At 44.1% G+C, this 17,176-nt stretch overlaps 1 protein-coding gene across 1 annotated transcript in view; it reads right to left on the bottom strand.

Moving 5' to 3' along the window:
* LOC147576037 (anthrax toxin receptor-like) overlaps window positions 1-17,176 on the bottom strand; it is a 58,901-nt gene that overhangs the window by 18,181 nt on the left and 23,544 nt on the right. Inside the window, exons 2-9 of the mRNA XM_086680206.1 lie at window positions 16,160-16,231; window positions 14,764-14,835; window positions 12,222-12,303; window positions 12,088-12,121; window positions 11,335-11,414; window positions 11,190-11,258; window positions 10,781-10,861; window positions 10,617-10,677 (exon numbers count right to left, since the gene is read on the bottom strand). Of these exons, the coding sequence (XP_086536332.1) occupies window positions 10,617-10,677; window positions 10,781-10,861; window positions 11,190-11,258; window positions 11,335-11,414; window positions 12,088-12,121; window positions 12,222-12,303; window positions 14,764-14,835; window positions 16,160-16,231 (551 nt within the window). The remainder of the gene's footprint in view (window positions 1-10,616; window positions 10,678-10,780; window positions 10,862-11,189; window positions 11,259-11,334; window positions 11,415-12,087; window positions 12,122-12,221; window positions 12,304-14,763; window positions 14,836-16,159; window positions 16,232-17,176) is intronic.

A 17,176-nucleotide genomic window follows, 5' to 3' on the forward strand; every position in this document is an offset into this window, starting at 1 on the left:
TTGCTGAAATCATGTATTTGTTCTAGCAATTTTTTGGTGAAGCCTTTAGGATTTTCTACATAGAGTATAATGTCTGAAAATAGTATGGGTCTGTTCAAATTTTCGATTTCTTCCTGTTTCACTTTGGTAGTTTGTGAGTTTCTAGGAATTTATCCATTTCTTCCAGATTGCCCAGTTTGTTGGCATATAATTTTTCATAATATTCTCTTATAATTGTATCTGTGGTATTGGTTGTGATCTCTCCTTTTTCATTTGTGATTTTGTTTAATTGGGTCCTTTCTCTTCTCTTTTTGATAAATCTGGCTTGGGTTTACAAATTTTATTAACTCTTTCAATGAACCACCTCTTAGTTTTGTTAATCTGTTCTATTATTTTTGTTTGTTTGTTTCTCTATTATTTATTTCCTCTCTAGTTTTTATCAATTCCCTTCTTCTGCTGGCTTTATGCTTTATTTGCTGTTCCTATTCTAGCTCCTTTAGGTGTAAAGTTTGGTTGTGTATTTAGGACTTTTCTTGCTTCTTACGGTATAGCTGTTTTGCAATATACTTCCCTTTGGGACCACTTTTGCTGCATCCCAAAGGTTTTGTAGTGTTGTGCTTTCATTTTTATTTGCTTCCATGTACTTTTTAATTTCTTCTTCAATTTTATGGTTAACCCATTCATTCTTTAGTAGAAGGTTCTTTAACCTCCATGTATTTGTGGTCTTCCCCAATTTTTTCTTGTGGTTGACTTCAAGTTTCATAGCATTGTCATTTGAATATATGCATGGTATGATCTAAATCTTTTTGTCCTTGTTGAGGGCTGATTTGTGACCCAGTATGTGATGCATTCTGGAGGATGTTTTTGTGCACTCAACAATAATGTGTATTCTAATGCTTTAGGATGAAATGTTCTAAATATATCTGTTAAGTCCATCTGTTCCAGTGTGTCATTTAAAGCCATTGTTTTCTTGTTGATTTTCTGCTTAGATGATCTGTCCCTTGTTGTAGTTGGGGTGTTAAAGTCCCTACTATTATTGTATTATTGTCAATGAGTTTGTTTGTTATTAATTGATTTACATATTTGGGTTCCTCCAAGTTGGGGGCATATATAATTGTTAGATCTTCTTGGTGGATTATGATATAGTGCCCTTCATCTCTTTTTACATTCTTTGGTTTAAAATCTAGTTCATATGGGTAGACAAAAGTACCACGGAAGAGGGTAGGAAGGGTGGAGAGGCGGTGCATGCTACACAGACTGGTGGGAGGGAGGCAGGGCAGTGGAGGGGCAGCCTGCCCAGAAAGGCAGAGCCCCCGAAGTCTGGCTAACAAAAGCAGAGGGGCCGGACTCCGTGAGTTCTAACAGCCAGAGGGACTTAACATCTGGAATGTTAAAAGTCAGCAGCTCTGCTCTTGGAGAGCGAGGAGGGCAAGAGGACACCAGGAGGGAGAGTTGTTGAGACCCAGAAGACAGAGCTCAGCTTGGCAGGGGAACAAAGGCTCTGGCAAGCGCCATCTCCCTCTCCCATCCCCCAGCTGAAATTCCAAAGGGAACCAGTCCCCATCACCAAAGTTGCTTGTACCATGCAAATGCCCAAAGCTGTGCTTCTGTGGAGCCATCCCTCTGACAGGGCTGCCTCCCTCCCTGTGCTGCAGGGCCCCTCCCCCAGGGGACCACTGATGGCAAAGCGAGCTAAGCCTGTCCCTCCTACCCCTTTGCACCTTGCGGATCCAGCCCGGCTAATATGCCACATCCCATCAAAGCAGCACCACAAGCCTGGCAGTGTGCAAGTAGCGCAGACAGGGGCCACACCACTCCACAGTGAGTCCTGCCCCTGGGACAGGGGAAGATAAGGTACACACCAGTCTGACTGTGGCCCCAGTGGTGGGCTGGGGGCAGACACTGGGTCTGACTGCAGCCCCACCCACCAACACAAGTTACTCCTGACAGCACAGGGGAAGTGCTCTGCAGTTTGGAGCCACTACAGGGACTACCCAAAATGATGAAACGTTAGAATTTTCCTCAAAAGAAACATCAGGAAGTAGCGACAGCTAATGAATTGGTCAAAAACGATTTAAGCAATATAACGGAACAAGAATTTAGAATAATAGTCACAAAATTAATTTCTGGGCTTGAAAAAAGCATAGAGGACAGCAGAGAATCTATTGCTACAGAGATCAGGGGACTAAGAAATAGTCATGAGGAGCTAAAAAATGCTATAAATGAGGTGCAAAATAAAATGCAGGCAGCCATAACATGGACTGAAGAGGCAGAGGAGAGAACAGGTGAATTAGAAGATAAAATTATGGAAAAAGAGGAAGCTGAGAAAAAGAGAGAGAAAAAAATTCAGGAGTATGAGGGGAGAATTAGAGAACTAAGTGATGCAATCAAACGGAACAATATGCATATCATAGGAATTCCAGAAGAAGAAAAGAGAGAGAAAGGGGCTGAAGGTGTACTTGAACAAGTCATAGCTGAGAACTTCCCTGATCTGGGGAAGGGGGGAAGGAGAAAGGCACTGAAATCCAAGAGGCACAGAGAACTCCCTTCAGACGTAACTTGAATTGATCTTCTGCACGACATATCATAGTGAAACTGGCAAAATACAAGGATAAAGAGAGAATTCTGAAAGCAGCTAGGGATAGACAGGCTCTAACTTACAAAGGGAGACCTATAGGAGTAGTGGCAGACCTATCTACTAAAACTTGGCAGGCCATAAATAAATGGCAGGAAATCTTCAATGTGATGAACCAAAAAAATACGCAGCTGACAATCCTTTATCCAGCAAGTCTGTCATTCAGAATAGAAGGAGAGATAAAGGTTTTCCCAAACAAACAAAAACTGAAGGAATTCATCACCACTAAACTAGCCCTACAAGAGCTCCTCAGGGGGATTCTGTGAGTGAAATGTTGCAAGGACCATAAAGTACCAGAGACATCACTACAAGCATGAAACCTACAGACGTCATAGTGACTCTAAATCCATATCTTTCAATAATAACACTGAATGTAAACGGACTAAATGCTCCAACCAAAAGACATAGGGTATCAGAATGGATAAAAAAACAAGACCACATCTATTTGCTGTCTACAAGAGACTCATTTTAGACCTGAGGGCACCTTCAGATTGAAAGTGGGGGGATGGAGACCTATCTATCATGCTACTGGAAGTCAAAAGAAAGCTGGAGTAGCCATACTTATATCAGACAAACTAGACTTTAAACTAAAGGCTGTAACAAGAGATTAAGAAGGGCACTATATAATAATTACAGGGTCTATCCATCAGGAAGAGCTAACAATTATAAATGTCTATGTGCCAAATATGGAAGCCCCCAAATATATAAAACAATGAATCACAAACATAAGCAAATAAGAATGTGGTAATTGCAGGGGACTTTAATACAGGGGACTTACAACAATGGATAGATCATCTAGACACAGGATCAATAAAGAAACAAGGGCCCTGAATGATACATTGGGTCAGATGGACTTGACAGATATATTTAGAACTCTGCCTCCCAAAGCAACAGAATATACTTTCTTCTCGAGTGCACATGGAACATTCTCCAAGATAGATCACATACTGGGTCACAAAACAGCCCTTCATAAGTATACAAGAATCGAGATCATACCATGCATACTTTCAGACCACAATGCTATGAAACTTGAAATCAACCACAGGGAAAAGTCTGGAAAACCTCCAAAAGCATGGAGGTTAAAGAACACCCTACTAAAGAATGAATGCATCAACCAGGCAATTAGAGAAAAAATTAAAAAATATATGGAAACAAATGAAAATGAAAATACAACAATCCAAATGCTTTGGGATGCAGCGAAGGCAGTCCTGAGTGGAAAATACATTGCAATCCAGGCCTATCTCAAGAAACCAGAAAAATCCCAAATACAAAATCTAACAGCACACCTAAAGGAAATAGAAGCAGAACAGTAAAAACACCCCAAACCCAGCAGAAGAAGATAAATAATAAAGATCAGAGCAGAAATAAACAATATAGAATCTAAAAAAAACTGTAGAGCAGATCAATGAAATTAAGAATTGTTTTTTTGAAAAAAGAAACAAAATTGATAAACCTCTAGCCAGGCTTCTCAAGAAGAAAAGGGAGATGACCTAAATAGATAAAATTGTGAATGAAAATGGAATTACTACAACCAATCCCTCAGAAATACAAGCAATTATCAGGGAATACTATGAAAAATTATATGCCAACAAACTGGACAACCTGGAAGAAATGGACAAATTCCTAAGCACCCACACACTTCCAAAACTCAAATAGAAAGAAATAGAAAAATTGAACAGACCCATAACCAGCAAAGAAATTGAATCAGTTATCAAAAATCTCCCAACAAATAAGAGTCCAGCACCAGATGGCTTCCCTGGGGAATTCTACCAGACATTTAAAGCAGAGATAATACCTATCCTTCTCAAGCTGTTCCAAAAAATAGAAAGGGAAGGAAAACTTCCAGACTCATTCTATGAAGGCAGCATTACTTTGATTCCTAAACCAGACAGAGACCCAGCAAAAAAAGAGAACTACAGGTCAATATCCCTGATGAATATGAAGTAAAAATTCTCAATAAGATACTAGCAAATCAAATTCAACAGCAGATAAAAAAAATTATTCACCACGATCAACTGGGATTCATTCCTGGGCTGCAGGGCTGGTTCAACATTTGCAAATCAATCAATGTGGTACATCACATTAATAAAAGAAAAGATAAGAACCATATGATCCTCTCTATCAATGCAGAAAAGGCATTTGACAAAATTCAGCATCCTTTCTTAATAAAAACCCTCAAGAAAGTTGGGATAGAAGGAACATACTTAAACATCATAAAAACCATTTACAAAAAGCCCACAGCTAATATCATCCTCAATGGGGAAAAACTGAGAGCTTCCCCCCTGAGACCAGGAACACGACAGGGATGTCCACTCTCACCGCTATTGTTTAACACAGTGTTGGAAGTTCTAGCATCAGCAATCAGACGACAAAAGGAAATCAAAGGCATCTAAATTGGCAAAGATGAAGTCAAGCTTTCACTTTTTGCAGATGACATGATATTATACATGGAAAATCCGATAGACTCCACCAAAAGTCTGCTAGAACTGATACATGAATTCAGCAAAGTCGCATGATACAAAATTAATGTACAGAAATCAGTTGCATTCTTATACACTAATAATGAAGCAACAGAAAAACAAATAAAGAAACTGATCCCATTCACAACTGCACCAAGAATCATAAAATACCTAGGAATAAACCTAATCAAAGATGTAAAAGATATGTAGGCTGAAAACTATAGAAAGCTTATGAAGGAAATTGAAGAAGATACAAAGAAATGGAAAAACATTCCATGCTCATGGACTGGAAGAATAAATATTGTTAAAATGTCAATACTGCCCAAAGCTATATACACATTTAATTCAATCCCAATCAAAATTGCACCAGCATTCTTCTCAAAGCTAGAACAAGCAATCCTAAAATTTGTATGGAACCAGAAAAGACCCCAAATAGCCAAAGTAATATTGAAGAAGAAGACCAAAGCGGGAGGCATCATAATCCCAGACTTCAGACACCACTACAAAGCTGTAATCATCAAGACAGCATGGTATTGGCACAAACAGACACATAGACCAATGGAATAGAATAAAGACTCCAGAATTGGACCCACAAAAGTATGGCCAACTAATCTTTGACAAAGCAGGAAAGAATATCCAATGGAAAAAAGACAGTCTCTTTAACAAATGGTGCTGGGAGAACTGGACAGCAACATGCAGAAGAATGAAACTATACCACTTTCTCACACCATTCACAAAAATAAACTCAAAATGGATAAAGGACCTGAATGTGAGACAGGAAACCATCAAAACCCTAGAGGAGAAAGCAGGAAAAGACCTCTCTGACCTCAGCCGTAGCAATTTCTTACTTGACACATCTCTAAAGGCAAGGGAATTAAAAGCAAAAATGAACTACTGGGACCTTATCAAGATAAAAAGCTTCTGCACTGCAAAGGAAACAATCAACAGAACTAAAAGGTATCCAACGGAATGGGAAAGTATTTGCAAATGACATATCAGACAAAGGGCTAGTATCCAAAACCTATTAAGAACTCACCAAACTCCATACCCCAAAAACACGTAATCCAGTGAAGAAATGGGCAGAAAACATGAATAGACACTTCTCTAAAGAAGACATCCAAATGGCCAACAGGCACATGAAAAGATGCTCAATGTCGCTCCTCATCAGGGAAATAGAAATCAAAACCACACTGAGATACCACCTCACACCAGTCAGGGTGGCTAAAATGAACAAATCAGGAGACTATATATGCTGGAGAGGATGTGGAGAAATGGGAACCCTCTTGCACTGTTGGTGGGAATGCAAACTGGTGCAGCTGCTCTGGAAAACAGTGTGGAGGTTCCTCAAAAAATTAAAAATAGACCTACCCTATGACCCAGCAATGGCACTGCTAGGAATTTGCCCAAGGGATACAGAGGTGCTGATGCATAGGGGCACTTGTACCCCAATGTTTACAGCAGCACTTTCAACAATAGCCAAATTATGGAAAGAGCCTAAATGTCCATCAACTGATGAATGGATAAAGAAATTGTGGTTTATATACACAATGGAATACTACTTGGCAATGAGAAAGAATGAAATATGGCCTTTTGTAGCAACATGGATGGAACTGGAGAGTGTTATGCTAAGTGAAATAAGTCCTACAGACAAAGATAGATACCATATGTTTTCACTCTTATGTGGATCCTGAGAAACTTAACAGAAGATCGTGGGGGAGGGGAAGGAAAAAAAAAGTTAGAGAGGGAGAGAGCCAAACCATAACAGACTCTTAAAAACTGAGAATAAACTGAGGGTTCACAGGGGGTGGGAGGGTGGGGGGGGGGGTGGGTGATAGTCACTGAGGGCACCTGTTGGGATGAGCACTGGGTGTTGTATGGAAACCAATTTGACAACAAATTTCATATTAAAAAAAATCTAGTTCATCTGATATAAGTATGGTACTCTGGCTTTTTTTTTTTGATCTCCATCCCCTCACTTTCAATCTGTAGATGTCTTTAGGTCTAAAATAAGTCTCTTGTAGGTAGCATATAGATGGGTGTTGTTTGTTTATTTGATTGTTTGAATCTATTTGATACCCAGTGTCTTTTGATTGGAGCATTTAGTCCATTTACATGGAAGAATGATTACTGATAGATATGAATTTAGTGCCATCATGTTACCTATAAAGTTGGTGTTTCTGGTGATGTCTTTTTTTCCTTTATACTCTTCGTTGCTTTTGCTCTTTCATTCCCACGCAAAGAGTCCCCTTTAGTATTTCTTGCAGGGCTGGTTTGGCGTTCATGAACTCCTTTAGTTTTTGTTTGTGTGGGAAACTCTTTATCTCTCCTATTCTGAATGACAGCCTGGTGGATAAAGTCATTTTGGCTGCATATTTTCCCCATTCAGCACAGTTTATATATCATGCCACTACCTTCTAGACTGTCAAGTTTCTGTGGACAGATGTGCCATGAACCTGATCTGTCTTCCCTTGTAGGTTAAGGACTTCTTTTCCCTTGCTGCTTTCAAGATTCTTTCCTTGTCTGTGTATTTTATGAATGATATGTCTAAGTGATGACTGGATTTTGTTGAATTTGATGAGAATTCTCTGTGCCTCTTGGGTTTTGATGTCTGTTTCCTTCCCCAGATAAGGGAAGGTTTCAGTTAAATTTGCTCAAATAAACCTTTTTGCCCCCTTTCCCCTCTCTTCTTCTGGGATTCCTATGGTATGTTACTACACTTTAAGGTGTTGCTGAATTCCCTAAGTCCACATTCATGATCCAATACTTTTCTTCCCCTCTTCTTCTCAGCTTCATTATTTCCCATAATTTTATCTACTATATCACTGATTTGTTCCTCTATTTTGTCCATCCTCTGCATTGTACCCAGTCGGTTTTGCATCTTGGTTGTAGCATTTTTAATTTCAGCCTAACTAGATTTTAGTTCTTTTATTTCTGTAATAAGGGATTCTCTAGTGTCTTCTATGCTTTTCTTAAGCCAAGCTATTATCCATTGTGATTACTGTTTTAAATTCTGGTTCAGGAATCTTACTCATATCTGTTTTGATTAAATACCTGGCTGTGATTTCTTCCTGTTATTTCTTTTGGGATGAATACCTCCATCTTGTCATTTTTGTCTAGGTCACTGTTGTGTGTGTGTGTGTGTGTGTGTGTGTGTGTGTGTGTGTGTGTTAGGAAAGGCTGTTATATTCCTGCTCCTGAGAATAATGGCTATAATAAGAAGGGGTTCTATACTGTCTTGTGCCTGGTGCTTCAGGAAATGTTTCAGAGTGTGAACTCTACTGTTGTGTTTTGGCTGCTCCGTCCCTCAAGTCAGTCCTCTGCAGAGTTTTTCCTTGCTTACAGTACAGAGTGGTTGGACCTTGTCCACTATATGGAAAGTTTTAGGTGTGTTTTGGTCTGCTTGTTAAAAGAAGCTAGATCTTATTTCCTCTAGGCTGAAGCTTTGGAGCACTGTATATGATCACTGAACTTGGTGCATGCAGGGGGTTTGTTCCAGTCTTCTGGGGGAGGGGCCTGTTGTGCTGGTACTCAGAGTGACTTGTCCTTGTAAAGATGTACCTGCAGGTGCAGTGGGGTGGGGCTTGGTGTAAGTCGCTGCAGCCTCTGGTGGAGTTGATATGCTGCTCACGAAGTCTGTTTGTATTAATGTGCAGGCAGAAAATGGTGTCATCCCACTCTTTCATCCCTGGAGAGGGGAGTACACACCTGCCACTATTCAGGAAGCCATCACAGAAGAGCAAACAATCTCGACTCTTGTATCCCAGATTTATGTCAGAACGCTGCCTTCACCCTGTCTGTCTGAGCCGTCTGTCTGCCTGGCAGCACAGTACTCCTGTGTTTTATCTCAGGCATGTGACTGGGTTTCAGAGCTCCAAATTTAGGGACCTGGTGTGGCATGGACCCACGCTGATCCTCTGGGGGAGAGTCTTGCTGTGCTATGGCTGGTGTTTATTTGTGCCAGAAAAACAGTTGCATGACTGTGCAGTGGTTTGATGTTTATGGTAAAGCACAGAAAAAGCCATAACCAAGGTTTGCTGCCTTCAGCAAGTGTCTCTGTTCCTATTCTAGTGAACAGGGCAGCATGTTGGTGCCCACCAGCTCTTTTTTTCCTGGGAAGCCATGCCACCTCTCCCAAATGCATTCCAAGAAGAGGAACTGTCTCCCTGTGTGTCTCAGGGGATCCTCAGACCACACTGCCCACTCCTGGGCTTCTGGTCTCCTTCCCCATAAGAGCACTACTAAGCCCACCAGGTATGACCCTGGCAATGGCATGGACTTCTAAAACTTCAGCCTTTGAGCTCTGCTGCTTATAAAACCTTGTGGTAGTCAGTCCCTCTCCTTTTCCCAGTCCATGGTTTTGGGGAAGAGTTTCTCTTGTGCAATCCCCTGCACTCTGCTTTCTCTCTCTCTCTCTCCCCCCCCCCCCCCACTCTCTGTCTCCATGATCAGGGCTCCCTCCCCTCCAGAGCACATGCAGTTCTTTTCTGCCCTGAATAAACTCTCTGCAGTTCCTACATTTAACAATGTGGCCATTTTTCTCCCTCTAAATGTGCAGTTTATTTTCTTAGCCCTCAGATCGATTTTTTGGGTGCTCAGAATGATTTGATATTTATCTAGCTATGTTGAAGGGACAAGGCAAGCATAGGATCCCTCTACTCCTTCACCACCTTAACTCTTCCCCGCCTCTAATTATTTTATTCATCCATTGAGATAATGATGTTTCTCTTCTCCACATTGCTGATATGGTAAGTTACATTGATATTTGAACTATTGAATCAGACTTGTATTGCATGGGTGGCCCCTAATTAGTCTTGATGTTTTGTTCTTTTAATATGTTCTCAGATTTCATTTTGAAGTGTTTTGTTGAAGGTTTTTAAATATACTTTATTCTTTTTTTTTTTTAATTTTTTTTCAACGTTTTTTATTTTATTTTTGGGACAGAGAGAGACAGAGCATGAACGGGGGAGGGGCAGAGAGAGAGGGAGACACAGAATCGGAAACAGGCTCCAGGCTCCGAGCCATCAGCCCAGAGCCTGACGCGGGGCTCGAACTCACAGACTGCGAGATCGTGACCTGGCTGAAGTCGGACGCTTAACCGACTGCGCCACCCAGGCGCCCCTAAATATACTTTATTCTTATTTTGTTTTAAACTTTTGGTTTTGAGATTAAAAAAAAGTAATTACAAAGATCTTATTGTGGTAATCATTTTACAATATATGCATGTCAAGTCATTATATGGAATACCTTAAATTTATACACAGGTGTTTGTCAGTTATATCTCAATAATAATGGGGAAAATAATTACACACACAAGCACACCACAACCCATGCTTGACATGCACACTCCAATCAAATGTAGACACACCTGTATACCCCAGGCACACTCATATATCCAACATATTTCTACACTACCATGCTACACATGCACAACACACTCAGACACCCACACACTACCCACATGCCACATATTCACACACCTCACAGAGCCCCCCCACCCCGCCCACCACTCTCCATTCTGCTAGAACAGTGACTATAACTCTTACCTCCTACACAAACAAAGTAACTCTCCCCAGCCATAATTTCATGACAGGAATTTACCACCAGCTGGAAATAGAGAGAGGGGTGGCAGGTCAGGGATAGTGACATGGGGGGAGGGACACGGTGAGAAGCCATCCCATTGCTCTTCTCACATTTAGCCCACACTCACCATGTTAACGATGTCTTCCAGGGACTCGAATCCACTGTTTACCCCATAAAATTGGTCATTTCTTTCTACAATGTCTTTTAGCTACAAGAGAGAGGAGGCACCTTGGGCACATGGCGTGAGCTTGAGGACAAAGAAATCTCCACCCCAGGAGACAGTCTCTTCCCTTATGCCATATTAGACTCCAAGAGCCAGACCCTGGTGTCAGGCAGCAGCCCACACTTATGGAAGGGAAAGCTCTTCTGCCTCCACTGCTGGTGGGCAGGTTTTACACGCTGTTATTCATTTCTGGAGTGGCTATCTGCTGTCCAGACACCGGGGTGGGTTACAGGACCACCTTTGGGAAAGCTGACTTTGAAAGCATACCCCACTTGGGCTCGCAAGGGGCACCAGGTTACCTGTTCTGAATTACCTGGTCATTCTTATAGTCTTTTACACCCACAGAATAAACTTTGGCGCCCCTTTCACGAGCCTTCTCAGCCTAAGAGAAAGAACCCTTTGAGTACAAAGTACCAAATACATGGGGCAAAACGCTGGTACTGATGGGTTGGACTCACTTCAGACTTAGTCTCCTCAAATGTCCTTGGTGTCAGTGGTCCTGCGGTCAGACCAATAATCAGACTGGGAGCATTGTTGCCTGCAGGGGAAATGGGGAGTAACCTCATTGGTAAAGATACACAAAGTGACTCTCTGCAGGCTGCTGGGGCCACAACACTGCTCCCCATACTTCCTCCTCCAAGGAAGAAGTGCCCAGACCTGAGCACCTGCCATCAGGAGTGCCTGGAGAGCTAGCATCCCAGTCCTGGAGGGAGAAGGAGACTTCTCTCTCTTAGATGAAGACAGTTCTGGGTAGAGCACAGCCTTTTCCAGTGTTGGAGACACAGTTACAGGACATCAGCCGAAGGGAAAGAACTGAAGGAAAAAGGAGCCAGGGCCAGAAATGTGATACAGACAAAGTGTGGGCGGCAAAGGGTAAACCCAGCTCTTTTTTTCTGAAAATGGAATCCTTCTGCTCTTGGTTTCCCTGGCTTCCTGTTTTCTTGTTCAGGCAGCCCAAGTGTTGGTCAAGCACCTCACAGTCACCAAGAGCCTAGAAGGTACACACATGATCCCATGTGGTTCTGAGACTCATCACTGGGGGTGGTTTTCATCCTCACTGCACAGAGGAGGAACCTGTGGCACAGAGAGGGCAAGCACCTTGCTCCAAGAGTCAGTGCTAGGAAGGGGCCGAGGAGGGTCTGCACCTTGCTGAGGCCCAGGCCTGGCGCTGTCCCCACACCTGCCCATAATGAAGTCACCAGGAAGCTTACCTCCATAGATTGCTTTTTCAATCTGCTCATTTGCCTGCAAGGAAATGAAGGAGTGTTGGAGAGGGCGGTGGGAGGACCCAGGATAATCTAAGAACTCCATAAAGCAGAGATCCTCAGAGCTCTAGATTCGGTACCTTTTTAAATCCTTCATGCATGTTTGCGGCTCCGGTAGGCACTATATTCTGAATTTTTTCAAGACTATTATGTATTTTACTTCTGAAAAAAAATTAGAAAAGGGGTTGAGGTATAATCTGGGGTTGAATTTACAAGCAGCCCAAGCTGTCCTGGAGCCACTGTGCACTGTGAAGACCTGTCTAGTCGGGACAGGATACAAGTCAAGTAGCCTGGTTATGACCTTATGCTCTGTGTCCTCGATATGAACAGGCCTTGCTCAGGCCTTCTCTGTCCCCCATCTGGTGAGCATGGGGTGGGGGAAGGCTGCTCTGCTGCTCCCATGGGTATGGCCTGGCTTTCTCTGCACTCACCACTGTCTCAGGCACACTACCTGGGGGACCCTCAAGAGCCCTGCCTTGACCATCCGTGGTGAACGTGGGGCACACTTATGGATGTGCCACTGTGAATCTGCACTCACAGTGTGACTGACAGGGCTGCTAGCACCTACTGGGTCCCTTGGGAAGGCACACTCTTCCTTCAGCAGGTAAGGCTGAGTTTGGAAAAGGTCATCCTGCTGATAGCTCTGCTCTGTCCCATCCTCCCCTGTCACAGAATCCTGAGATTGACTTGCACCTGCCCCAAGCCTCTTCCCCTTCTGGATTGGCACCAAAGGAAGGAGAAAGCTCCTTAATGAGAGAACTAGGGCTCCTGGGCTTACATACTCCTGAAGAAAAAGGCCAAAAGCTGGGGAAGTGCCTCGAGGGCTGCCCATGCAGGTGGAGGGACAGTGCTCCCCTGGCCGCCATGGGTATGTGGCCAGGTATCTGCTGTTAAGGGGGATTTCACAGGTGGGACTGGGGACCTAGGTTCAGGCTAATCCCATGTGACAAGCTGAGCTGGCACAGCAAGGCTAGGAGAGCTGGGACCCTGAGAGGGCTTCTTACTGTGGGGAGTGGAGATGTTGCTGTGGGGTGAGACCTGAGAGCTCCAGGTCTAGCCCCACCCAGCCCAGGAGGTGAGGCCTGGCACCCATGGCCAGTGGAGATCAAACCAGGTGCTACCCAGCCCAGCAAAAATATTCTCCCTCCTCTTGCCACATTTTGGAAGTTTATTTAACTGAGCCCCCAAATCTGGGGCGACTCTTATGCTTCCCCAGTCTATGGCCCAGGAGCCTCCTGGTCAGGCATATGGTTGCCTGAGCCAGTGCCCTTAAGGGAATGCTGCCCCTCCAGCCCTACTCCTAGCTCTGCATTTGGAAGGAATACAGGCTCCTAACACCTTCAGCTAGACTCCTTCCCTTAAAACATTACTTCCTCAGAAAAACATAATTTCATATAGTTTCCATGCCCCATTCCCACTCCTGAACCCTGAATCAGGGAAGATGTTACTGTGTTCATGCTCCAGAGAGGACCAGGCGGGTCCTCCCTGAGCCCCCTCCCTGCCACAGCTTCTCACATCTGGGCCCTGAGCCCCCCACCTTGGAGGAGGCAGAGGTCTTACCCTCCCCAGTGGGCAGCTCTTCCTCCAGAGCCCCGTGCCCAGCAGCCCTGCATCTCTCTGCCACCTGCCAGCATCTCTCCCAATGGACTTGCTTCCTTCCACTTTCAACCTACTCAAGTCTCTCTGTCCTGAATGCAAAACCCCACCTATGCACAAATTTGTGCCTCCACGCTGCTTGGGGCAGCCAGCCCTCTCTCCCTGCTTGTCCTGGAGTCAGGCAGAAGAGTGCTGCTACCTCCAAGCATTGACACCACCACTCTGCTATGCCTGGCTTCTCTCCATGGTCCTGAATGGTAGCTCTGTGCCACAAATATTGGGGCCCATCTAGTCCTAAGAGGTGCTCAACCTCTCTTTGGTGCTTCATTGGGTTCCAGTCATTTGTGTCCATGGGAATCTTAACCTCCTTAACCAGCTATTCAGAAGCTCCATAACTTCCAGACTTTTGCCCAAACTGCTGGGCTCACCATGGCCCACCTAGTATGCAGGCATGTCTTATCTTCCTCAAGCACCCTATCCCAGCCTGATGTTCAGGACCCCACTCATGGGTTTAGACCCACAAAGGGAGCAAAATTCCCTCCACTGAAAACATCAATGCTTCGATGCTGCCCATCTCTTCCTCCCTGGTTCTGATCTGTCTCCCACCACCCCTCCTTACACACTGGCTCAGGGCAGAAAGTGACATACAACAGTAGGTGTCAGACTCATATCACTGTTCATAAAGGACCTGCACATCTGCTCCCTAAAATCCTGGGAATCCTAGCTAGCCCATTCTAAGAAAAGGGAAGAGCATGGAGGGAAGAACTCAGGACAGCTGTAGCTCAGGGCCTAGAGGGGTGGAGAGGTCTAGCAGCATATAGTTTGCCAGTGTCAGTGCAGCCAGGGGTCAGAGAGAGCTGGGGGCCCAAAGCTAAGGATCAGGGTGCACAAGGAAAGAAGTTCAGGCCAGCCCAGCCTGCACACCAGTGGGCTCCCCACTGTGGTTTCAGGGAAGCCCTCAGCCTCTTAGCTCTCTCTGAGACCTGGTTTTCTAGGTCTGCCATTGGGGATCATATCAGTGCTTACCTGTCAGAGGTGAGATTCATGACGGTGTAGCTCTGTGTGGAGTAGGTGATTAAGGACATCCTCATTTTTGAACTGTGGAGGAAGCATGTGCTTGTGAGACGCCATCAACACAGGCTCAAAATGAAACCAATGAAGTTCAGAAAAACAAGGCTCAAGGCAGCCAATGAGGGGGTCTATGTCAATTTCTATACTTCCCACCACAACTCTTCTGCTTTGGGACCCATTTCCCAAACCTGAAAGTTGCCGTAAATTTAGTGAAAAATTTTTTAGACTGTAAGATATGTGGCCTCCTTAGAATAGAATGCCAAGATGGCATCCTGATCCATTCTTACACTCTTACATTCTTACAGTATTCCAAAAGACAGACAGACAGACACACACACACACACACACACACACACACACACACCCCAAGCCATGTGAACAGTACATTGCAAGGAGATAGACACCTGCACATTCCTGCATGAGGGGTTCCCCCTGGTCTCTCTTCTACATTCTTTGGACCTTCATTCCTTTCTCTCCTAACTCCTTCTGTACTTCCTTCTCTTGTCAAAGAAATTAATTCTCTTTCTTGGCAGCCATTTATCTAAATCCCTCTCTTTCCATCCTCTGGCCACTGTGTTCTGGCCTGTTGACCCTCATTATCACTTAGATAAATTGGTACAATAGGTCCCTAGCTGAACTTGTTATTGTTCTTGGCTCTTGATCCAGCTCATTTTATCCACTATAATAAGAATTCTTTTCTTGAAGTACAACCTCGATCATGTGAGACCCCTGCTCAAAAATCCTATACCCACCTATTGCGCACAGCAGGAAATTCAAGCTTGTGGTCTGGCATAATGAGCCCCTATGTTCTTGGCTCTTGGCTTACTTGTCCAGCCTCATCTCTGGGTCTTCTCCTGACTAAACCTACTCTGCAGCCAAACAGACCATTCCCATCACAAGAAGCCTCTTTGATGGTTCCTGTTATCCTGTCTTCCCCTATCTTTCAAGGCCTAGTTCAAATTTCCACATCTTCTAGGTAGCTATCCTTGGCTTTTTCTCTAGGAATTCTTGCTTTTTCCTCCATATTGCCATGCAAGACTTTTGTCCCTTTCTCTTGGCCTTCAGCATCACTTAACCAGGTTTTCGGTTACTGAGTCAGTCTGCTTTAACTTCCTCTCCAAGCCTGTAAAGTCCTCAGAAGCAGACTGTGTCCCCCTTAATGTGGACTGACTCTCCAGCAAGAATCAGTGAAAGCTGCTAAGAACTAATGGAATCAGTGTGATTTTCCTTTTTCAGGACACCACCATGGGCTCTGTGCTCCTGGCCTGAGGGACTCCCATGCCCACTGAGTCTAAGCAGCTGTGTATCTGTATGGCAGAAGAAAATACCCTGGAGCATGGAGAAGCCTTACTTTGGAAACCTCTTCACCAGATCATCCACAAATTTATAAATGTCCTTCCAAATGCTGTTTGCATTGTCTGACCTGAAAACAAAGACTTGAGTCAGAGGGATGAAAGACAATCATCAGGAGAGCAGTTTCTGTCCCCACCTCCCACAGTCCCTTTAGCAAGCTCCTCTGCATCCCACATAACTGAAGCCTGCCACGTACCCACCACCCTGGTGGTGATTTTCATCAGTGTGAATGGTGGGGAGGTTGAATAACCAGGCCTGTGTCCTTGGGATCAAGTGACTTTCATGGATTAAGGACCTTGGGTGGCAAACCAGGATGGTTGGTTTGGCCATGGTAGGGAGACAAGAAATGAAGGAGGATGCATTCATTGGAAAACACATTCTGATTTTGAAATGTTGGCTCTCTTGGCCCCCCACTTCCCTTTGGAATAACCATTAACACTGTCCTCTTCTACCCTTTAAAGGTGTGTAGTGGGATGCAAGACAGGGTTTTCTTGCACCACATTCCATCAAATGCCTCTGGAAAGCAATACATCTAGGCTGAGAGAGTGACCCAAGCTTTCCCTGTAATTCTTTAATGGACTCTGGATTCTTGGGTATCAGAGCTATCCTAACATACCTCCTTAGGTTGGGGATCCATTTGTAGGCCAAAGTCTGACCTGCCAACCATTCCTCATGACACACACACAGATTCTGTTCATACTTTCATGTTTTCCAGCACTCACAGAGTAGGAAAAGACATTCCCAACAGGAGCCTGCACGTCAGGCAAGGGAGGCTATGCTACTCAGACTATTTAATTTCCCTTCATCCTTCAAAGCTGAGCTGCTCTAGACACAGAAGGCCTATTCCAGCACCACTGCAAGGGGAGAGATAGGAATAGACCTAGGATACTGATCTTCTGTCACCATCATGCTCTGGCCAGCAGGGAAAGCCACAGGAAAAGCCACTTCCTCTTCTAATTTTCAGTTTCTCACACTCATAGGCTCCCACTTTAGTTCCTAGTTGGTGAAGACGCTC

Source organism: Puma concolor, chromosome D2 (genome assembly GCF_028749965.1).
Source record: "Puma concolor isolate L17-30 chromosome D2, mPumCon1.1.hap2, whole genome shotgun sequence".
NCBI lineage: Eukaryota > Metazoa > Chordata > Mammalia > Carnivora > Felidae > Puma > Puma concolor.